We start from the raw sequence: 24995 nt of genomic DNA on the forward strand, positions 1-24995 counted from the left end.
TTTCCTACAGGAACCAGCTAACTACACTATTGAAGTGTAGCTGACTAGCAGGTAAAACTGGTAACTTCACTGGAAGCTACACTAGACCAGGTAACTAACCAGGTAACTAACTGGTAACTGCACTAAACTAGCTAACTATACTATTCAAAGCTCCACCAAAGCTGATCATGCATTCTGTTCTGAGTAAAATGCTATGCTCTTTCAGATACCTGTGCTTCATTCATGAAACATAAGTAAAAATCATCTGCAAAGGACTGAGAGATAAGTACTTTGGAAACCATAAGAGATGCAACTATGTATTCCTTCTTTTACCCCCAAACACTGCCAGTAACACTGAGGCCAAAATAACTTATTTGAAGAATTGAAATGCCTTCCACAACACTTCCAGAAATTTCATGTATAATTTATTTTCAAAACAGGATTATAGGCCTGTGGGTAGCCTCAGCCTATGAGAATACGTGAAATGTTTCCAGTTAGTGTCTCATTCTCGGTTATTGCTTTTTAGATTAAATATATCATAACCTAAGCAAAGTTTGACTTAATTAATGTTTGGAAGACAAGCAGTCAATAAAATTGCAGGATGCTACAAGAAAGTACCACTTCTAATTCATTAATAAGGTAATGAATAGTTGATGGAGTAACTAATCCTGGAAATCATTTCAAAAAACATGAAGGACAAGAAGATGATTGGTAGTAATTAGCATGGGTTTACAAATGGAAAATCACACTTAACCAACCTGATAGCCTTCTACAATGACATGATTAGCTTGGCGGATGAGGGGAGAGCACTGGATGTTGCTTACCTTGACTTTAGTAAAGCTTTTGACACTGCGTCCCATAACACCCTCATAGATTAGCTGACAAAGTAGGGGTTAGGTAAGTGAATAGTGGGGTAGATAGATTGAAAACTGGCTGAATGACTGGGTCCGGGGGGTTGTGATCACTGGCACAAAGTCCAGTAGGAGGGCAAGCCGCTAGTGGTGTGCCTCAGAGGTCAATACTGGGACCAACACTGTTTAACTTCACTAATGACCTGGATTATGTGGCAGAGTCTACCCTCAGCAAGTTCACAGATGATACAAAACTGAGAGGAGTGGCTAATACACCAGAAGGTCATGCTGCCATTCAGAGGAACGGGGACAGGCTGGAGAAATGGGCTGACAGGAACCTCATGAAGTTCAACAAAGGGAAGTGTGAAGTCCTGTAGCCTGGGGAGGAAAAACCCCAGGCACCAGTATATGCTCAGAGCCACCCAGCTGGAGAGCCGCTTGGCAGAAAAGGACCTGGGGGTCCTGGTGGACAAAAAGCTGATCATGAGCCAGCAATGCACCCTTGCAGCAAAGAAGGCTAACAGCCTCCTGGGCTGCATCAGAGCATTGCCAGCAAGCCAAGTAAGGTGATCCTTCCCCTCAGCACTGATAAGGCCACACCTGGAGTGTTGTGTCCAGTTCTGGGCTCCCCAGTGCCATAAAGATATGGACTTACTGGAGTGAAGTCCACTACAGAGCCACAGAGGTGATTAGGGGCTTGGAGCATCTCCCATATGAGGAGAGGCTGAGAAAGCTGTGAAAGTTCAGCCTGGAGAAGAGAAAGCTCAGGGGGATCTTATCAATGCGTATAAATACCTGGTTGAGAGGGAGTGAAGAAGAGGTAGCCAGCCTCTTCTCAGCAGTGCCCGCTGAGAAGACAAGAGGTAATGGCTACAAATTTAAATCTGTGAAATTCCATCTGAACACAAGAAAACTTTTTTCACTGTGTGGGTGGTTAAACACAGGTTAAAAACAGGTTGCCCAGAGAGTTTCTGGAGTCTCCATCTCTGGAGAGACTGAAAACCTGACTGGACACCGTCCTGAGCAACCTGCTCTTACTGACCCTGCTTGAGCAGGAGGGGTTGGACTAGATGATCTCAAGAGGTCCCTTCCAACCTAAAAGAGTCTGTGACATGGTGATTCTATAAGGCTCCAGCATGACATCATAATTTACTGTAAAAAACTTGTATTTTAACCTGAGTACTGGTGGAAAGAGTTTCATTTGATACAATTGGCAGAACTCTATTAACAGCAGTGCCTTACTGACGCATAGGTAGGTTTTGACTCATCCTGACTTCTGAGATCCCTGATTTCTGAAAAGCTTGATTTTTTTCCAGTGCATATATGTTCAAAGGTGGTAAATGTCATGTGCCTTTAATGTGGTCTTTTATTGTTTACTGCCACTAGTTTTCTATTCTTTTATTACTCCAGTTTGGAAAAGATTAAACAGGAAAAGAAAGTGAAGCTGGAAATATGTTTGCAGTAGTATTAGTGCCTTTCGCTGCATGTCATCTGTTAAGCAAGGAATAGGCTTTTGATAAATAATAGGAAGAGAAGTTTGTGTTGGCAGAACTCTTATTTGCAGTATACTGGGATACTGAAAGCAGCTGGGAGGTAAACTCTCATGAATCTTCTGCATCAGTAGGTCCAACCCTTAACTGAAACATAAAAATAATTTTCCAAAAGAGAAAACAAAGCAGCACCCTTTCTCACACTTTTAATCACATCAGCACAGCCAGCTGACAGAAAATGCTATATTTAAAGAACTTTCTGCTAAATAGAAAGTCCTAATGCTTAGATAAAGCAACAGTTACTTGATTAAGAGGGGACTGGTATCTTTATATGCCTTTGTCTTGTTATATTAGAGGTAGAAAGATAGATAGAAAGATAGAAAGAAAATTTAAAATTCAAAGTCCTCTGCCAAAAGTCAGGTAGTAGTACACCAGCATATTCCAGGTATTTTACTGGCATAAAATATAGTGGCAGAAAGTGACTGTTGTGCTGTGGAAATATAGAGCAGCTCTACTCAAGGACACAAAGCCTGCCCGTGAGATCTCTAAACTGACTGCAAAAATACTTGTTATTAGATTCACAGGTGGGGTCAGAGCCCATGGACAACATACTGTTTTCTGAATCAGTTTTCATGTTAAGCAAGATTTTCCTTTCTTTTTTTCCACTTTCTTTTGCAGTCATTAGAAGCAAAATGTGTAAAATGTTAGTCAGATGTTGAAGCAGGCCTTGTAAAAAGATGGTTTAACCATAGTGATTTGCCTAGAAAAAAATTATCTACTGGTAAGCGGGTTGAAAGAGTTTAAAAGATTTTACCTATGATTATGGTCCCAGGTATGAAATATTAACTACACAATCCAGAGTCTAATTTCAGCGCTGGACATTTGTTGTTTCAAAGTTGAGCAAAAAGGAACTAATTTGAGATCCTGTAATTATGCTTTTAGTTAGATAATCTCAAAACAATGTAATCCTCTTTAATCACTCTTATGAAAGACCTGGCAGGCTAGGACCATACAGTTTGTAAACCTTGCTATACAGTCAGCTTCCTGGTTAAATATGAAGCAAGAATATCAGGTCTGCTTATGGAGAGCAAACACAATAGTGAAGTACATGACCTTGAAACACAACGTTCTCATGTAATATATACAAAAGTGACTTCCATTTGAATCTGATTTAGTAAAAATTACATTGGTTTGATCCAGTTTGCAGGTGTATTCACTCAGTAAAAGAGGCGTGACTTGGTACTTCATGCTGACAGAAAGTCACCCACTGCTCTCTCTGGACCACAGGCCACCAGGTCGCTCACTTGGGTTACAGCTAGGACTCCCACAAGGAGTCAGTCTGAATGGCTAGTTGCAGTTCACAGTGCTCAAAGATCATCGAAGTACTATGTGGAAAAGGATTCTGTAACCTGGGTAAGCTGAACCTAGTATTTGAGTATCTAGACAAGGAGGGAAATTCTGGCCTTGCTAAAGCCAGTGGAAATTGTTTTCCAAAAATGTTTTTGCTAAGATCTGGTGCCTCTTCCCTCTTTCTGTGCAGCCCTCACCACACTCCACACTCTGTCCCCCAGGTCTGTAAATGTTTGTTGGTCCAGATCCTCTGTTTGACTCAGACCGTTATATCCAGTCAGAGACTGTTCAGATTCTGCTGCCACAAGGAATCTGAAGACACAAGCATAAACAAAACAAATCCCCATCTACTCTAATCTGCACTGGGGCCTGTTCTTCTGACCAAGCAACTCCAGCTTGCTGTTAATGACCACATCTTTTCTCTACCTACATAGTAGCAGGTACGATCTTAGATACCCTCTGCTATTTAGTAGATCAAGTAGAGCCCTCATCTGTTGCAAAATCAACAGCATCTTCCCCCTATTCCCTAGTGAAAACAGTAAATATCCTGTGTACCTGTTCCTTACTAGAACAGGTCACCCAGAGAGGCTGTTGAGTCTCCATTGGTGGAGATAGTCAAAATCCAACTGTACGTGGCCCTGAACAGCTTGCTGTAGCTGACCCCTCTTTGAACGGGAGGGTTGGACTAGACGATCTCCAGAGATCAATTCCAACATAAATGATTCTGTGGTTATATTGGTTATATGTCTATGCCTGTCACCCTTCATTTAACTACCTCACCAATATCATGACTCGCAGGCCCAGCATGAACTGGTTTTGTCTAGTCATTTTGCAAGGCTTTTACTGGCTCTCAGAAAAGACCTTAATTCAGGAAATGATCATCACACATTTCATCTGTATTGAGTTGAAACCCAAACCAGCCAATGCTTTAGAAGAGAATACACAATCACTTTCTGTAAAAGCATTTTATTTACTCATCTGTTCATATGTTGTTTACAAATGTAAGAGTATCATTAAAAGATGAATCATGTCAGTGTACTTTGCTTTAAGACCTTGTTTCCAAAAGAAGCAGATGGCACAGACTGACAACAGCTTCCAAAGAAATTCATCTCCCTATGTATGTACAGTGATGAGGCCTTCCAAAAGCTCAGAAAAAAAAGGGTAAGGCTTTTCCTCACTGAAAGGTTATAATGGCTATTTTCATCAAGTATCATCTATTTTTTCCTTGGTGAAACAGGAAACAAGAGAAGGGAAAAGAAGATCATAATGAAGGGACTCCAGAGAATGTTAGAAGCATTGGCAGCTTGTCACCCTAGGTGTTCCCCATGTTAATGTTCCCATATACTGTATTTACTGCAGTGTATCAGATCCCTTTTTAGAGAATTAAAAGACTGTCTTAGGATCCCGCACAGTGTCTGGGCGCTGAACATAGGAACCCCTAAAAGTACATAGCAGCAATAATGGGCTTAGATTTTCTTTCTTTTTGCAGCTGTAATTAGTTTGCATTTATATGCTTTGCATGTATTTGTTTCTGGTTGTGTAGCTGTCACATGCTGCGAGTCCTTCATCTGGAGCCCCACAGAGCAGCTGAGTAAATCACTGTGGAAATTACCACTTGCATGTCTTAATTTCCATAAGAGGAGATCCCAGCATTTGTAATGGTCAAAATGCTCTGCCTGTTTAAATGGGTCTACAGGGCAAAGCTACAAGAAGCGCCTTATAGCTAACCAAATCCCTTGGCTAACTGGTGCTGAGTATGTCCCATAGCCTGCAATAGTCCCAATTTTATTCACTTGATATATCTGCTGGATATTTTGAATATCTTTTGTAATATCTCGAGCCTTATATTTAAAAAAAAAAAAATTAGTTTATGTTCTGGGGTTTGTTGTTTGTTTTTTTTAAATTCAACTAATCTGCTAGTAAATATTAAAATAACCCCACAAACCAACCAGCTTAACAAAACAAAACATGGGTTTTGTTTGCACAAAATTATTGCCATTCTTCAATTTCCTGTCCTCCTTTCTAAAAGAAGGTGGAAGATAAGTTATTCTAAGGACTTGAATGCTGTTTTGTTGCTGTAAGAGAGAAAAGAAGCCAGCATAATTTCCTTTGACACAAATTCAGGCTAAAGACAGTAGCAAAGATGAAGGTAGGAGAAGGCAATAGTGAAGGTAAGAGAAGATGAGCTAGCCTTTCACACAATATAAATTAATATCTGCCAGGACACAATAAAGTGTTGTCCAGAGTTTTTAGCAGTGAAATGTCCTTACTCTGTTTGCCTCCACAGTTCAGTCTTTTATGGTTGATCTGAACCAAGTTTTAGTTTTTCTTTTTTTTTTTTTAAAAAACAAAATAACATCCTACAAAATGCTACATATTTCACTTTTTTCCTATGAGATGTAATATCGTGCTGGGAGACTGAAAAAAAATATGTTATTAACAATAATAGGTTGCCTAGCTATTTAAAGGGTCTAACTAGATTGCACCTGTTGTGTTCTACAGCTTTTCAGATTAGCCCCTTTGTCAGCAGTAAATGAGTTTTCATACTTGGAGTTGTTCGTGTAGGTTTCCTATTCTTCCTTGTTTGAAGCAATCAACAGCTGTGATTACTTCAAGTGAAGAAAATTAAGCTGATATGTACTGACAGATACAAGAAACACAACTTGTTTCATGAATTATTGAAAAACAGTCTGGTTTTCTTGCTATTCGGTAATTGTGCTCAGCAACTGGAGGTTTTGTAGCTGGGCGATCACTGGTACCCACAGTTGTAAGCACTCAGAGTAAATGTCTTGGCTCCATTCCCTGCATGAAAAGCAATACTACCCTAGTAGAGACATTCTTTCAGCAGCAACAGGGGCCTTTTGCCATCCTAGACTACCCTGAAGGCAAGATCCTGACTTCAGTGCGAGGGCAGTGGTATACGGGATCTTCACTCCTGCGCCTGCTGCAAAGCACAGCTCAGTTGCAGGTGGCTAGACATACAGAACAAGGTTTTGTCCCTTCAAACATTTTGTCAACAAAACTGGGCTGGTTGTGTAGAGGAGTGTCTGGCAAGGACCTTAATGAGAATGTCGCATCGTAGCACTCAGATCAGCACAGCAGGGGAGCCTGGGAAGGAGCTGCACTTCTGAATGGTGTCACTGGAACCTGCTGTCCTCATCATAAAAGAAGTTGCATTGGTGTACAGACCAAGGGCATAGCTAGCCTCATACTCTGTCTTTAACTCTAGATGTAAGCAGGCACTCCGGAAAAAATAGAGAACAGAGCAACCGTATGTGATACTTCTCCTGTATTCTCTCAACTTGTGATTCCTTCTAGCACAGAGGATTTCCTGAACCTAGTATGTTATATCTGTTTAGTAACCTTCAACTGACGTCTCTCTCAAGCGCTTTTCCAGCCTTCCCTCGAATACAGGTAAAATTTTTACATCTGCAGGACCTATTAGGGAGTTCTACAGGTTTACTACCTATCGCAGCAACCACCCCCTTTTGTTTGCTTTAAATCTGACTAGCTTCACTTAATAGCTCTAGCTCTTCTCCTGGCTCCAACCGTCAGTACCAGGATGCCACTATGGTGTCATTTTGGAGCAGTGAGTGGGACAGGCGCTGTCATTTTTTCCAGACTGTGCCTAATAGAGGTGGTATTGCCTAATAGAGAAGAGCAAGGCTCATGAACCTAAAGAGTTCTTCCTAATCTGTGTCTTGGGACAGCCCCTGCACCTGTCTATCTCAGTTTCCCACCTGTTAAATCATGAGAAGGATTTTTTTTTTTTTTCTTTGAAACATACTGATGAAGAGTACTCTACAATATAAGTGATAACCTGTGTATTCTGGTTCTAGGGTGAAATTCTTGAATGTAACCTAGAAAGAGACGAGCAGGCTAACCCCAGAAGGGCAACAGGGCTGGTTAGTAGGGCACTTGCTTGCGACTGTGGGAGACTTAGGCTCAAGTCCTTTTCCAAAGAAAGGCTCTTCTACCATGGAAGTGTCCTAACCACTAGGCAATAATGAATTCTCTAGAAGAGCCTGTCTTGCCTCTTCAGCTTCCCCTTTTTTCTCTGAAAACACACAGTACCAGGAAAGTTCCCGCAATCTCAGAACGTATCAGGAGCCCAGAAAAGCATTTATCGCTCCATGAGCATACTATCTGATTAGCAATCAGACTTTTGCTTTGGAAGAACCGACCTCTTGCTTTTGCCTTCTGCCCTGCTAGACGGTGCGATGTATTGTCTCTGTGTGGCTGTTGCAGTAGGTGGCAATAGAGAGTCACCACTGTCCCTACTCGCACCAGAGGAAGCCACAGCCGAGCAAAATTATACACCTAGGGGTTACAAATCTCAAGCCTTCACTAAGTTTTTAACAGCACAGCACTAGAAATATTTTTTTGCACCTGCAGTCTATTATGAAACTCATGGCAGCAAACTCACAGCAAGTACCGGTGCTCCCATATTTAACCACAGGAAGAAGCCTGAGCACTCAGAAAAACCGGAGGCTCTGCTCACTGGTTTATATTCATACCTAGCTGCCAGGCTTGCCAAAATCATGATCTCAAAATGATATTAATCAACAGTGCAACTTAGGTGCCTCTTTTCATCAAGACTCTGTTGACACCCAAGAGCTATGGCTTATAAGCCTAAAATTCAGCTCCTGCAAATGTAGCTTCCAGCACCAAGTCGTAGTTGCAGATGTAGGGCCAAGAACACAAGTGTGTCCCAATCCAGAAGTCTGGAAGTCACTACATCACAATCTCAAGCTCCTTTTTACATTCCTGTGAATCCTGCATTCTTTGCATTGCTGCGCAGCTTGAAAAAGGGGTGTACAGAGCATTCTCCACTAAACTATCCCACAGGGGGGTGTTTGTATTGTTTCATCTTAAAACAAAAAGTTCCTCATTTCATCTTCTACATAACAGCGTAGTGCTCTCATCCAGAAAGTGGATGAGTAAGGTTTAAACCCTATTTAGTCTGGATTCCAGACTTTTCTGTGAAAACACAGGCATCTAACTTTCAGGGTGTCTAGGCCTGAATTTCTTCTGAACAGAAAGCTCTCCCAAAGCCTTTGGGTAGCTGCACAATAAAAGGATAACTGCCACAGTAAATACTCCCCTTCTGCTCTGCATATAGTACAGTCCTGAAGTGCAAAGGAGTCCAGGAAGGCTGGACATTCTTCAAGAAGGAACTGTTAAAGGCACAGGATCAGGCCGTCCCCATGTGCCAAAAGACGAGCTGGCGGGGGAGAAGACCGGCCTGGCTGAACAGAGAGCTTTGGCTGGAACTCAAGACAAAAAAGAGAGTTTATGACCTTTAGAAGAAGGGGCAGGCAACTCAGGAGGACTACAAGGATGCTGTGATGTTATGCAGGGAGAAAATTAGAAGGGCCAAAGCCCAACTAGAACTTAATCTGGCTACTGCTGTAAAAGGCAATAAAAAAATGCTTCTGTAAATACATTAACAACAAAAGGAGGGCTAAGGAGAATCTCCATCCTTTATTGGATGCGGGGGGAAACATAGCGACAAAGGATGAGGAAAAGGCTGAGGTACTTAATGCTTTCTTTGCCTCAGTCTTGCATAGTAAGACCAGTTGTTCTCTGGGTACCCAGCCCCCTGAGCTGGAAGACAGGGACAGGGAGCAGAATGAAGCCCCCACAATCCAAGGGGAAATGGTTAGCGACCTGCTACACCACTTAGACAGACACAAGTCTATGGGACCAGATGGGATCCACCCAAGGGTACTGAGGGAGCTGGCGGAAGTGTTCTAAGCCACTTTCCATCATCTACCAGCAGTCCTGGCTAACCAAGGAGGTCCCTGTTGACTGGAAGTTACCAAATGTGACGTCCATCTACAAGACAGGCCGGAAAGAGGATGTGGGGAACTACAGGCCTGTCAGCCTGACCTCAGTGCCAAGGAAGGTTATGGAGCAGATCATCTTGAGTGCCATCATGTGGCACATACAGGACAGCCAGGTGATCAGGCCCAGTCAGCATGGGTTTATGAAAGGCAGGTCCTGCTTGACCAACCTGATCTCGTTCTGTGACAAGGTGACCTGCTTAGTGGATAAGGGAAAGGCTGTGGATATCATCTACCTCGACTTTAGTAAAGCCTTTTTCACCACTTCCCACAGCGTCCTCCTGGAGAAACTGGCTGCTCATGGCTTGGACGGGTGAACTCTTTGCTGGGTAGAAAACTGGCTGGATGGCCGGACCCAAAGGGTTGTGGTGAATGGAGTTAAATCCAGTTGGTGGCCAGTCACAAGTGGTGTTCCCCAGGGCTCAGTTTTGGGGCCAGTCTTGTTTAATATATTTATTGATGATCTGGATGAGGAGATGGAGTGCTCCCTCAGCAAGTTTGCAGATGACACCAAGTTGGGCGGGAGTGTTGATCTGCTGGAGGGTTGGAAGGCTCTGCAGAGGGATCTGGACAGGCTGGATCAATGGGCCGAGGCCAATTGTATGAGGTTCAACAAGGCCAAGTGCTGGGTCCTGCACTTGGGTCACAACAACCCCATGCAACGCTACAGGCTTGGGGACGAGTGGCTGGAAAGCTGCCCTGCAGAAAAGGACCTGGGGGTGTTGATTGACAGCCGGCTGTAGATGAGCCAGCAGTGTGCCCAGGTGGCCAAGAAGGCCAACGGCATCCTGGCTTGTATCAGAAATGGTGTGGCCAGCAGGAGCAGGGAGGTGATCATGCCTCTGTACTCGGCGCTGGTGAGGCCGCACCTCGAATCCTGTGTTCAGTTTTGGGCCCCTCACTACAAGAAAGACATTGAGGTGCTGGAGTGTGTCCAGAGAAGGGCGACGAAGCTGGTGAGGGGTCTGGAGCACAAGTCTGATGAGGAGCGGCTGAGGGAACTGGGGTTGTTTAGCCTGGAGAAGAGGCGGCTGAGGGGAGACCTCATCGCTCTCTACAACTACCTGAAAGGGGGTTGCAGAGAGGTGGGTGTTGGTCTCTTCTCCCAAGTGACAAGTGACAGGACTAGAGGAAATGGCCTCAAGTTGCGCCAGGGGAGGTTCAGGCTAGATATTAGGAAAAAGTTCTTTACCGAGAGAGTAGTGAAACATTGGAATAGGCTGCCCAGGGAGGTGGTAGAGTCACCCTCCCTGGAGGTATTCAAGGAGCGTGTGGATGTGGCATTGTGGGATGTAGCTTGATGGACATGGTGCTGTGTGGTGTTGGGTGGGTTGGTTTTTGGTGTGTTGTGCCTTGTTGTTGTTGTGTGGTGGTTGGCTTGCGTGGGTGGTTTGTGGGTTTTTTGTTGTTGTTGTTGTTGTTTTTTGTGGGTTTTTTTTTTTTTTTTTTTTTTTTTTTTTTCCCCCCAGGTTGGACTTGATGATCTTACAGGTCTTTTCCAACCGTAGTGATTCTGTGATTCTGTGATTCTGTGAATGCTGTGTTCAGTTTTGGGCCCCTCCCTACAAGAAGGACATTGAGGTGCTGGAGTGTGTCCAGAGAAGGGCGACGAAGCTGGTGAGGGGTCTGGAGCACAAGTCTGATGAGGAGCGGCTGAGGGAACTGGGGTTGTTCAGTCTGGAGAAGAGGAGGCTGAGGGGAGACCTTATCGCTCTCTACAATTACCTGAAAGGGGGTTGCAGAGAGGTGGGTGTTGGTCACTTCTCCCAAGTGACAAGTGACAGGACAAGAGGAAATGGCCTCAACTTGTGCCAGGGGAGGTTTAGGCTGGATATTAGGAAAAATTTCTTCACTGAAAGGGTTGTCAGCCATTGGAACAGGCTGCCCAGGGAGGTGGTTGAGTCACCATCCCTGGAGGTATTTAAAATACATGTAGATGTGGTGCTTAGGGACATGGTTTAGTGGTGGACTTGGCAGTGTGAGGTTAAGGGCTGGACTCAATCTTAAAGGTCCTTTTCAACCTAAATGGTTCTGTGATTCTATGATTCTAATCCCAGTGATGGTAGAGAATTTTCCTTATACATATCATAGGATAATTATACTCACCAAATATTTTAAACAGTTTCATAGAATATATGTTTCCTAAAAAGAAATAACCTGAACGTTACGTAGATCAAAGACCAGCCTTGATTCATTGTGTATATTACATTTTATGCAAAAGTCTCTAAAATACTGGGGCTCTAGTGAAAATATATTGCCCTTCCATTACATCAAAGTCTGCAGTATATCCCACTAATATCTGAAATCATGAAACATCACTACAAAGGAGCGTATCAGCACTTTTAAACTGTCATATTCAAAGAAAACAAAAACCCATCTGGCACTTGTTTGGAGCATTATGTTAAACCTTCTGTTAGTAACACACTGTTGAACATTATACTAGATTAACATGTCTCAGTAAATCAAAGATTACCCTAGGTCTTTTCTTATAGTGTCACAAGGAATTCAAGTATCAGTGTGTGAAAGACTTAATTCTCTGCTCCACCTGCTGCCCATGTCCACTTCTGGTGGTTCCATTCCTGCTGACATGAATGGAGTTTCATCTGAATTAGACTAGCAGATTTTATTTTTTCTGATGGATTGTGAGGAAAAAAAGGGTTGACACAGGCGATTTTAAACAGATTTAAAAGTTACCTATTTAAACAAAAACTCAAGAACTACAAGAGCTTAAATAGCGTAACAAATTACTACTCAAAGAAGCCAAAACTAGAGGCAAAAATTAGTAATGAGGATGTAAGAAGCCTCAGCCTTTCTCCAGGAGCCGCTAACATCTCCCTGCATGCCATCTGAGCCAAATACACTGAGCCACTCTGGGAAGAGAACAAAAACCTACGCAGTCCTTAGTTCTGCCTGCCTGCCTGGTGCCAGTTCTTCAGTCCCTCAACAGTCATGTTTTTCTTTCCACATCAAAGAGCAAACCTTAGGAAGAACCCCTACAAAGAAGCCTGAAATAAACTGTAAGAATTATAGGAACTGCAGCCCAGGGGAAAATATGCTAGGTCAGAAAAGGTAGGTGTCATGGCAGCATCAAGAACCAGCTATAAAGTGGCCAGGGCTTCTATTTAAAAGCCACCACCTGAAAGTTTAGCAGAAGTCCTGGCTCTGAAGGCACAACCTTCTATCTTATTACGTAACTCTTTCATAAAATATGCCAAAAATTGAAATTTTGGGAAAGATAATCAGCTGAAGAAATAGTAAGTATCCATGTGTACATGGACATACATAAAATGAAGAAGCTCCAGGAGTGGGACCAGCTATACAGTTCCATCACAGTAATCATCTGTTTTGCCAAAATCCTTAACTCTGATCTGGAAGACCACTCACACCTTGCTCAGGTTTGCACTCAGGCTGGCGCTAAGAAGAATTTGCGCTTACATGGTTTGGCTGAGCAAATTGGGCCGTAGTTTCGGTTTCAGGGTTATTCTTATGCAACCAGGAATGGAGACATAGAGATGTGAAGTCAGTTTTATAATAATTTGCTGTTAGTTGAGTATGCTCCTGTTTTATCTGGTCTAGACCATGAGACTCACTCTAATGAGGATTCAGTAGAGTCTGGAAATTATATTTGGGCCTGATTCTCAAAAGGTGACGTTGCACAAGAAGGTTCAAGACAATACATCATAGTTGCATAGATTCTATTAGTAATTAGTAATCATAGACAAGGGGATATTAAAGAGGGACAACCTTCCTGACTGAAGGATTCATTGCTTTCTTCAAGCTGTTATATATGCCACTTCAATCTCCACGTTGGTCTAGACTCAAACAATAGATCCAATAAGCCACGTGCTGTAGTGAATCTTGGCTAACATGCCTTGGGATTAATGCACTGCTATTTCTCTTTGTCTCAAGGTAAGATCTGCTCTTTTAAAATTTGTAGGAACTACGAAAGGAATTTAGGCTTGATTTTTGTTCTTTTACATCCAAATATAATTCAAGTGTTTTATTTTTTTCATTGTTGTTGCTCTTGTAATATGGACCAAATGCTTTCAGAATTTCTTGTTAGTAAGAGGTCTTTATCTTCTTATATCTGATTAAAGTCTCCTTTAAGTCTATGGCAATTCTCCCATTAACTTCAGCAGTCATTAAAGAGGCCTAAAAGGCAAGTAATTTACACCAATATAATATAATATAATATAATATAATATAATATAATATAATATATAATATATAATATAATATAATATAATATAATATAATATAATATAATACAATACAATACAATATAATATAATACAATATAATTAAAGGCATTAACATTAAGATTAAAACTAAAAAAATACCATTTTGTTTCCACAAATTGCTGGTAGTCAGAAACAAAAATTATAAGCCACCAGCAACTTCCATATCAAGCCTAGTATCAGGATCAAGGTTACCTTTATTAGAAAGAGGTGATATCACAGCTGAGGAAGGATTTTGTATGCAAGTGGCATATCACTTGCAGAAATTTGGAATTATGATCAAGACTGTACAACTTTTTTTCCTTTAATGACTTACAGGAAAGAACTAAAAGATTAGACTCACCTTGTGTATTTTGTAAACATTTTAAAAACTAGAAAAAAAAAAGTATTTTGTATGCTTAGTGTTTATATCAAAGTAACTTACAGAATGGATGGCACCATGCATCCCTGAAGTGATATCTTGTGTCTTTGACTATAAGGCTGTCTAGAAACTGAGCGCAGATTCTGTCTATACACATCGACCACAACAAGAAAACTATTGGAATCCTTCCAGAGCTCTCATTTTTAAGTTCATTTTGAGTACAGGGGCTACAGGAGTCTGGCAGAGGAATAAAAAAGGGGGCTGAAGAGTGACCTAGTCTATCAGTTCAAATTCTTGAGGATGAATTCTTCTGTGAACTCTGCAGAAGAATGCTTGGATTAATTTTATAGAATGGTAAGACTCTTATTTACTTCATTAAAGACAAGATCTTGCTCCTCTTCCTTTAGTATAGATAAATAACTACAGGTAGTTGTCAGAGTGGTATCATAGAAAAATTCTAGTTCTTATCATTCTCAGCCAGTATAAAAGGCTATTTAATTATAAACATAGTACTGATTATTAGAGGGGGTTTTAAGCCTTAAGCCCAAACAAAGAGCTTTCCCACTTACATTCCAACTGAAGACATAATGAAGAAAGAAATCTGCAAGAGTGACTCCGAGTTTTCCCTTAAGGTTAGGATATGGCAATGGAAGAATAAAAAAACTATCCTGAGTCATCAATCTTTGGTATTTAAAAAATCTGCCAATACATTATAGTCATATTCATTCACCTTCTGCCTTGCCTGTCCCTACTCCTTACATATGTTGATACACAGCGACCCAAGTTTGACAGTAGGAGAGGAGGAGGCAGAGGAAAATGCAACAGTCTGCACAATAAGCTGCATAGAAACAATTTTCCTGTCTTGAAGCAACCCTTTGAATACTAAAGAAGACAAGAGTAATGGATGCAGAAGAGCAGTACACAAGGATGAGAATGACTATAGCCAAGGGGAAATAAAGCTAAGAGGGTGATGTCTGTATGCGATGTATAACAACTTGTTAAACAAATGTGTAACAACCAAAACACCATCCCATAAAAAATAAACCACCATGATATATAGTTAATCATTTTAGCCAGTTTGATACCAAAGAAAGAGGCAAAACCTTTAAAAAATGGTTGGTGATTGTAATTGCTTCTGGTTTTTGTAGAGATATTAGAACTCAACTGTCTTTTCAGAAGGCAGATGCTTAGCCACTACAAGTCCTGACCTTACCAAAAAGTTTTATTTGTACTACATTCTTACAATATCAAGTCATATCAAGATTGTAAGAAGCTGTGAAAGTTCCCTTTTTGCTGTTAATGGGGGTAACAAACCAATATGCAAGAATGCCTCATGAAATATCAATCTAGTTCTGTTGCACGCAAAGTCAATATTGGAATTTACTTTCTTTTCTATGCACGCTACTATCAATGTTTAAAATAGTGCAGATGTGTATCTTTTTGAGTTCCTGGCTAGATATTTGGCTTTTAGTGGCTACCGCTTGTCATTAAGGAGTCTTTCCATTCCAGTGAGCAAAAGTGTTTCTTATAAATGAATATAATCTTCTGTCTGATGAAACTGAAATCTAGGAACAAAGTCCATTGGGTAAATTATGGAAATAATGATAATAATTCTAACTAGATGAACTTTCTGTGGTTTCTATTTTCTTACAGATAGCAACAAGTTACCTCTTTGATTATCTTATTAATGTAATTATAGCCACTCCAAATGCTGTGTCTTAGGTGTATCAAGGAACATTTATTTTCTCCAAGCACTTAAAAGACATCTAAGATCTTTGATTTCTCAAAATGTTGATTATGTACTTTTTATGAATTAGAAAAGTTTCTCTCTACTTTTGTAGATTATTCATTGCAGTAATATAATATTAAACTTCATCCCGCAGCCAGCCAAATAGAAAGAAAAAAACATTGGACCTTACTTTGCAGTGCACAGTGTGAACACCCAACCCTGTAAACAGCCATAAAAGTGACAAATCACTTGAGGCCTTTATAGATATTGCACCATTTTTCTTCTGTGTTGTAAAGTGGTATATTATGTTTTTGACAAGTTCATTGCTAACTGTCCTTATTCATTGCAGACAGAATTTTCAAGAAGTCCTAAATTACTCACACAATTTTTAAATTCTCTTGCCAAATGTACTTTGCAGTAAATTTCCAAATATGATTGAAAGAGCTGAATGGCCACTTGTTTTCAACTGAACAGTTACTTTTTAGGTATAAACTGATGCTGGGAGGCCTTAGAGATTAGCTTAATCTTAACACACAACCTGGACTAAACTCTGTCTTTCTCCAAAAGGCATTATAAACCAGAAAAAAGTATTCTTTCTTTCTCCTGACTTCTCTGTCTTCTAATGTCAGTGATGAAAAAACATAAGAGAAATTCTTGTTGCCATGATGTAAATACATTCTGATAAAGACACCCCTGCTCCTTTGTTAGTCTTGTCTTTTATCCTACTTATTGTATGGCTAGAAAAGGCCTTCAAAGTAATCTCATTCATCCTATGCTCAAAACAGGGATAAACTGTATCTAGGCCAGTACTGACAAATGTTTATTTAACTTTTTCTTCAACCTCCAATGGCAGACTCAAAGCAAGATGTTCCAGTACGTCCTTCTTCTTGCCATTAAAATGTTTTTCTCAATGTCTAATCTGAAACATCCTTGTTGTGACTGAAGCTTGTTTGTGTTCACCACAGTCACGGGAATGGATTATATCCTTCTTGCTTCACTTATTTGAGGTTATCATGTCCCCCTCAATCCTTTCCCTAGTTTGTTCAATCTTTCATCACAAGTTGTAAAACTAGTAGATACTTGTGTTTCTCTAGATTAACTCTATTTAGGGTTTACTTCTTTCTTGAAGTGTGAAGCCCTAAACTGGAGACATTCTTCTAATGCCTTAGCAATCCTGAGTAAGACAGAAAAATTATTTTATGTGTTTTCAAAGAGTTCTGGTTATGCATATGAAAATTATGTTTGATTTTTTTCACAACAGCATGACATTACTGAATTTATTCAGTATAGCACATATAAAGGCAGCACAAAATGTCTCCTTATGCAGGTCCAACAACATACTTAAATAGACCCCCTCAACCTTAAAGCAGGGAGTGACTGTGACTTGGGAGGACACAAAAACCAATGGTGCTATTGGTTTTACATCCTACTTCTAAGATAAATAACATGGAATTGCCTTACAGTCAACTGCAGTTACGATAATGCTTGTGTGGCCTTTGAAGTATAAAGAGAGTGTGAGACAGACTGCTAAATATATAACAAGGAAGCATGTAAAATAAGTTGTACACCACTCTTGAGATGAGCCATATTTCTGTAGCTACAGATGGATAATCCTGGTTTCTGTTAAGCTCACTAGCTGTTGTGCAAATTCTGATGAGCATGGTCTTCCCCTGAGAGAAAGAGGTAGTCCCATTCCTCAATTCAGGTTAAGTGAGATACACATACAGAGCAGGTGGAGCAAACAGTTTAATCCTACAGGGTTGTTGGGTTTCTGGCTCCCAGTTAATGATGTCCTTATCCACAGCATTATTTCTGTGCTTAAAATTAAATGGAGAACTGCTTTCATAGATGAGGACTAGAAAGCTCAGAATTTGTAGGACTGAGCATCTAACTGTTCTTTCAAAAAATAATTGCATTCTACATACAATTTTAAAAGCTATTTGCATCTTTTGCACATCTGTTCACGCTGTGAATGACTTAAAGCAAAAAAGTTAGTATGCAAACCAGAAATGTGTCTTATGCTACCTAAATGCCAACAATCTAAAGTTAATACCTTTAATGTCTGTCTCCTGGGGAGTTCCTAGGGAATGATTTCACATTTTTCTTAAAAAGCGAGGAAGGCACTACTTACCAATGTAAGAATCTCATTTTTCAGGAATATGGTTTACTATCTCACTATTTTATTGAAGTATCCTCAGATGCAATGTCCAGAAATTTCAAACTGATGAAAAGGACACTGTTTAAAGTGAGGCAATATCTCAACCATATCACTAAATCTTCTTTAAACATCATCAGCAGAAAAGTATCTAAAAGCTCCTCCCATTAATTTGAATATTTTCTCTTGCATTCGTGCATTTTTCCTTTGTATAATTAAATATGCCTTTCTACAGAGGGTGGTGAAGGCAATTCACTCTCTCTTAGTCAATCCAATGGGAAAATAACTGCCGTATGGGTAGGCTATTCATGCAGAAAATATCTATACTACAGATTATTGTGTAGCAATTTAGACATAAACCAACACATCCTTCTAATCCCTACAGACGTAGTCCTTGCATATTCCTTCACTTGATACCTGTCAAGCCTGTTGTATTCCAGGGGTAGGTTAGAATGGCATAATAGCCTACCTACCTGGCCCAATTCTGACTTTTTTTCTTTTTCGCCTTATTCGATCCAGCTGTGCAGTTAGCTACACTGAAACAACTCAACACATGCTTATGTAATGGCTCGCTGATGATTATGTTTATTAAAGATTAAAATAGAAAGGAGGGTATAATCAAGACACCAACAGATCTGAAACATCATGTTGATGCAGTTATTTCTGTGGTGTTCTAAGTTGACTTGTGAAATTATTTCCCTTATAGACCTATTGGTCCTATATACCTGCTGCTTGCTGACATCATCAATAATTTAGCATTGCAGATATCTAAAATAATATGTCATATTTTCTTCTTGTTCACAACTATGCTTGCTTTCAGACTTATGTCTATGTATTTTTCTTTTTCCCCAGGTAATGCATTTGTGGTGAGCCTGGCTTTTGCTGATCTGGTGGTGGCCTTGTATCCATACCCCCTGGTGCTCTTCGCTATTTTCCACAATGGATGGACTTTGGGTGAAATGCACTGTAAAGTGAGTGGCTTTGTGATGGGACTAAGTGTAATAGGCTCTATTTTCAATATCACTGCAATTGCAATAAACCGATATTGCTATATATGTCATAGTTTTGCCTATGACAGAGTGTACAGCTGTTGGAACACAATGCTGTATGTCTCCTTAGTATGGGTATTAACAGTAATTGCAATTGTGCCGAATTTTTTTGTTGGCTCTTTAAAGTATGATCCACGCGTCTATTCATGCACATTTGTTCAGACTGCAAGCTCTTACTATACGATAGCTGTTGTGGTAATTCACTTCATCGTCCCTATCACCATTGTAAGCTTCTGCTACCTTCGAATTTGGGGTTTAGTGCTTCAAGTTAGAAGACGAGTCAAGTCAGAAACAAAGCCAAGACTGAAGCCAAGTGACTTCAGAAACTTTCTTACCATGTTTGTGGTTTTTGTGATTTTTGCCTTTTGCTGGGCACCTCTAAACTTCATTGGACTGGCTGTAGCCATTGATCCTACAGAAATGGCACCAAAAGTTCCTGAATGGTTATTCATTATAAGCTACTTCATGGCCTATTTCAACAGCTGCCTTAATGCAATAATATACGGACTTCTTAACCAGAATTTTCGTAATGAATACAAACGAATTTTAATGTCACTGTGGATGCCAAGGCTTTTCTTCCAGGACACATCCAAAGGAGGAACTGATGCTCAGAAGAGCAAGCCTTCTCCTGCTTTAAACAACAATGACCAAATGAAAACTGATACCTTGTAAATGTGTAATAGTCGATGCAAGAGTCTGTCATGGAGAACTCCAAGAATATAGTTGTAATGTTCCGGTCATTCTTGCTTACTTTCGGGGGCTTTCCATTTGGATGGCACTTTGTGACTGGAATACTGTCTTCTTGATAAAGTACATATTGCTTTCAATTCATGATTTATACAAGATATCAATTGAAAAGGCATCTCAGAATTAAAGCAGCAGGTGAGTGCAAGCTGGTTTAGTTCTGAGACCTGAATTCTGCTCCCAGATATATGAATGAGGCATTTTTTTACTTCAGTGGGAGTTTTGCATTCTTTACACAAGGTCAGGATTCATTTCTTAGAAGAGGTAGTGAAGGTACTTGTTTATGGGCACAGCAGCTCACCAAGGCTGCAGAGTGATATTTCCTTCCCTCCTGTACCTGAACAGAGGGTGAAGCAGATAATCTGTTTTCCACACATAAGCCAAACCACATTTTTGTGCATGTACTGGTGGCAGTAGCAGTATCTTTGAAGCAAACTTGTAAATTGGAGAGAAGAATGTTTGTGTAAAAGCAAATATTAACATTAGAGCCTTTCCTCACAGGTTTTACATACTTAGGTACACTGAGATTAGGAATACAGTGCATTTACTCTGTTCATCTTCTGTGGCCAGTTTTATGGTAGATAACATAACACAAATGGTTGATTTCTTACACATTTACTTTATGCAATATTCTTCCTTTAGAGAGGATTGAATTTTCATTGCGCTCCATCTATTTACCTAAATATATACATCCAATGTCATTTGATGCACTTCAGCACACCTTACACATTTGCAACAGGCTGGAAATTATGGCATAAGACCTGCAATCGTCTGGAGTGGCAACTGGACACAAGGCAGGATATCCTAGATCATCTCAAATGACATTAGACCAAAAGAAGCCCTTTTGACTATAATGGTAGCTGAGATACTTGCCTCACATGTCTACATCTAATCTTGATCAAAATCCACTGCTCTTGTCTAATCTAAGCTAACATTCAAGGTTCCCTGTAGTGGAGATATGTTTCCTTCCATCTGTTATAAACACACATCCAAGGATGAGATCAATTTGCAACTAAAACATTGATTACTAGTTCAAACACCTCACTTGGGACAGCTAGACTGGGATTTTTCTTGCCTAATTTGGGATGTTGCCAGTGTAGGTGTTTGCACACGATTTATTTTCTAAATTCCCACTGTAGTCAATGGAGTCCTAGGAAATTATTAATTTTGTCTTGAAACAGGCATCTTCACTGGTCAGGGGAACTGATTGACAGAACTCGCTGACTGTATCTTCACTGGCTGTAACAAAGATCAGGCAGCTCATGTAGACACATTTCAGGCAAAGACAGGTGATCTCAATCCGCTAATTAGTGTACCTACAGCTCATATTTGAACAGTTCATAAAATAAAAGGATAATTTTCCATTTTCTTTTCAAACTCGGCTCAAATTCAAACTGGTTTTCTTCTTTTTCCGGTAACACATTGTAACAGTGACCGTACAGATCAGATTACAATCTGGGTTATACCCCACGGCATCATAGTAATTTACAAAATGTGGTTTGCATTATCTTTAAATCAGATTAGGGATCTGTGTGCAAACACACAGTCAATGAAGTTATTTTACCATTAGACCTGAAATGCACATTACTCTTAATAGCACTGTTCAGGGGAGGGTACTGAACACAGAACTAATATACCTGTGTGTCTAAATGTGAAACTTCCCCCAGAGTCAATAAGGAGTTCAAAAATGTGGGGAACTTGCAGGAAAGGGCATCAAGTTCGCTTCATTGACAATCCTGGTTTTTCTGACTTCTATGAGTACTCAAAATTGTGACTTGAAAGTCAAAATTTGTTTCCTGACTTGTAGATGAACTAGTATTATAAGTAAATTGATTGGCTTTGGTTTATCACTTGCTGACACAAGTCAGAAGAGAGTCCAGAATTTGTATCAAATTCCCATTACTGTTTTGGCTCCATAAAATGAATCCAAACATTGTTACCACTTGCTTGGCCATAAAAGTGAGACGCTATCATTCTTCATGCTCATGGCAAGAAGATATGAAATTTTTATAAAGTCATTTTACAAATGAACTCCCTGCATTAAAAATTAAATATCATTTTTAAGAATCCTTGTGCTGGTACCTCCTCAACTATCCTAAATGAAGCTCACATGAGTAATAGAATAGAAATATAGAATCATAGAATGGTTTGGGTTAGAAGGGACCTTAAAGGTCATCTATTCTAAGACCCCCACCAGGGGCAGGGACATCTTTCACTAGATCAGGTTGCTCAGACCCCTGTCCAACCTGGCCTTGAACACTTCCAGCGATGGGGCATCCACAGCTTCTCTGGACAACCTACTCCAGTGTCTCACCACCCTCACAGTAAGGAATTTCTTCCTAATATCTAATCTAAATCTATGCTCTTTCAATTTAAAACCATTACCCCTCGTCCTATCGCTACACCCCTGAAAAAGAGTCCCTCCCCATCTTTTCTGTAGGACCCCTTTAAGTACTGGAAGGCTGCTATAAGGTCTCCCCAGTGCCACCTTCTCTCTAAGCTGAACAACTCCAACTCTCTCAGCCTGTCCTCATAGGAGAGGTGCTCCAGCCCCCTGATCATCTTCATGGCCCTCCTCTGGACATGCTCGAGCAGGTCCATGTCTTTCTTATGCTGGGGGCCCCAGAGCTGAACACAGTACTTGAACACAGTAACTTACTGTTCAAAAAAAGAGATGTTCCAAAATTTGATCCTTCCTCACAAATGATGGAAAAATTTTGGAACAGTGCTAAATTATTAGGTGTGGATTCTACCACCACAACTTTTCTTGAATGGGATCCTGCTCTGCATGGTGTCTGCAAAGCCAATGGAGCTATTTAGTGTGCCAGGTACAGTTACTTATTAAGTCCTGATATACGGACAATAACTCATGCCTGTTAAAACAAGTTTTTATACCGTGTATTATTACAAAGCATTGCATTTGAGTTGACCTGGAAATCAATCAATTCATAAAATTTATATTAATTTAGGTGACTAAATGTAGCTCTTGCATGATGAAACCTCTTTATTTAGCAATATTTTTTTCCATATAGTAATGTATCCATCTACCTACATCAAAAGCCTTAAATTAATTTTCTCGCTCCCTTATTACAATTCAAAATCCATTTTCCCTCAATTTACATTTGAAGAAAAAATGATAAGTGCAATTTAAAATGCAACTAACCATCAAGATAGGTGATATGGTTATAACATGATTTGAAAGTATACTCAGGAAGAACATATCAGCTCTGTATAGATTTATGCATCTTTGAGGAAATTATTATTTCCGTTGTATAAAAGTATTTATACCAGCATATCAGATGTAGACTCTTTAAGAAAAAGGAGGTAGAAAGTCAGGTATACCCTGTGTTCTGCACAAGGTAACTAGTGAAGGGAAAACTAGGGCCTCAGGGACTAAGTCTGTTTCCAGAGAGTTTGGCGTGTTTTCAAGTGTTTAATGTTATCTTGATTAAAAAGTGTTGTGTTTTCTGTTTATTAAAAGAAATAAATGTATTCTAGAATTGTTTTTACAATAGAACTCTGATTAGGAAAAAGCTTACACGTATGTAGATGGGTGAAGACCACTTGTTAAATTCTATTTCAGTAAAAAGGAAAGTGGAGATGTGGTAAAGTCTAAATGAGACTGAAGCGATGCATTAGCCTTATCCTGTCTCTCCATGCAAGTGAAAATTTCACTCTCAAGGAAGAATTAAAACTACGGTTTCAATCCTATTACTGTTGACTTCAGCGATACCGGGTTTTCACACCAAATTATTGACTGAATAGAATAATTCGCTCTGGCTCATTCTCAGGGGCAGAAATGCACTTCTGTCTCTCCACTTCTTCCTTTAAGAACACATTTAGATAAAAGATGATTACTTTTATTTTCCAATTGTATTTTTAAAGAATTGAACAAGTCTGGGAATTTCACAATGAATAAATACCTACGGAAGATTGTATATATTTCATAATATGTATATAACATAATTTTGGTCATCTGAACAATTTCTTGCATTTAAAGGCATTTACAGATTCAATGGAAAATGTGGAAGACAATTTCTTTTCAGTCATCTATTGATATGTTGCTATTTTACCTGGGTCTTGCACACTTGGTCTATAACAATAAATGAATATTTTGCCTCAAGTTATAATGAGCATGTAAAGAGACCGCTATGGATGTCAGTTGTAGAACACATAACTGATTCCTTTTCATCCTCCTGTTAGAAACACCTCAAGCTGTACTAAGAAAAACATTACTAAAACTGTTTTTTAAATCTATATTTTTATAAATATTTTTGTGTCATAAATTTACTCTGGGTTAAAAACCACATTAAATGCATTGTAAAAAAATGGATACTCTGAATTTAACAACTGGAGTTGGCGGTTGAAACCATAAAGAACATGACCCACTGTGTCTCCCACTGGACCTGGTCACAGAGGTGGGACTGTCACATTCACTAACTGTAGAGACTCTTTTGTTCAGCCCTGAGGGCTTTAGTTCTTGGGGGCAGCTGGGAAGGTCCTATGGAATATTGTTGGTGTCCACTCACAGAACAAGTTAATCTCATGTCATTGCGCAGCCAAAACTCCAAATAGTTCAATGGCTGCAGAATGAAGCTTTGAAATTGCTGTATGAAGAACCATTCTTTGGGAGAATAAAGAAGAGCTGGCCAGGGTAACAGCATTTTAAAAATCATATTTTATGTCTGAAATACATACCAACTAATTTTACTCTTTTCTAAACTTACTGAGGTTCCCTTCTACCTAGTCATGTGACAAAATCAAGTAAATGCATGCCAACAGAAATTATAAGCAGTGACAAATGAGGTCCATTGATGCCAGCTGTGTTTTTTTAATTACAAACTAATGAACAGTGAGGTTTTGCCCTTAGAAAAGAAAAAAGAACAAAAACAACAACAACAACAAAAAGCCTGTGAAAGCCAGCCATGTGGTCATAATTTTAAATTGCTTCACAAAGAAAACTTGTGGCAGATCACCTGTTTGCATGTGTTTACTGTAAATGTAACCATTTCATCCTGGGAAAAAAAACCCAAAAGGCTTTGCAAAATTCAATAAAATAGAGTAACACTATCCTGTTCCAATGCAAAAGATACTCTACTATAGAAACATGCACTTTGCAATTCCTAACTTTCAGCAGTCCCCATAAGACACTGAAGACACACACAGAATAACATGAAAGCAAAATGTGGAAGATTGCACAACG

General features: G+C 39.8%; 1 protein-coding gene across 1 annotated transcript in view; it reads left to right on the forward strand.

Moving 5' to 3' along the window:
• Positions 1 to 19720, forward strand: part of MTNR1B (melatonin receptor 1B) — a 33394-nt gene extending 13674 nt beyond the window's left edge. Inside the window, exon 2 of the mRNA XM_059820631.1 lies at positions 18852 to 19720. Within this exon, the coding sequence (XP_059676614.1) occupies positions 18852 to 19720 (869 nt within the window). The remainder of the gene's footprint in view (positions 1 to 18851) is intronic.
• The last annotated feature ends 5275 nt before the right edge of the window (positions 19721 to 24995 follow it).

The sequence above is a fragment of the Gavia stellata genome, chromosome 1 (genome assembly GCF_030936135.1).
Source record: "Gavia stellata isolate bGavSte3 chromosome 1, bGavSte3.hap2, whole genome shotgun sequence".
Taxonomy (NCBI): Eukaryota; Metazoa; Chordata; class Aves; order Gaviiformes; family Gaviidae; genus Gavia; species Gavia stellata.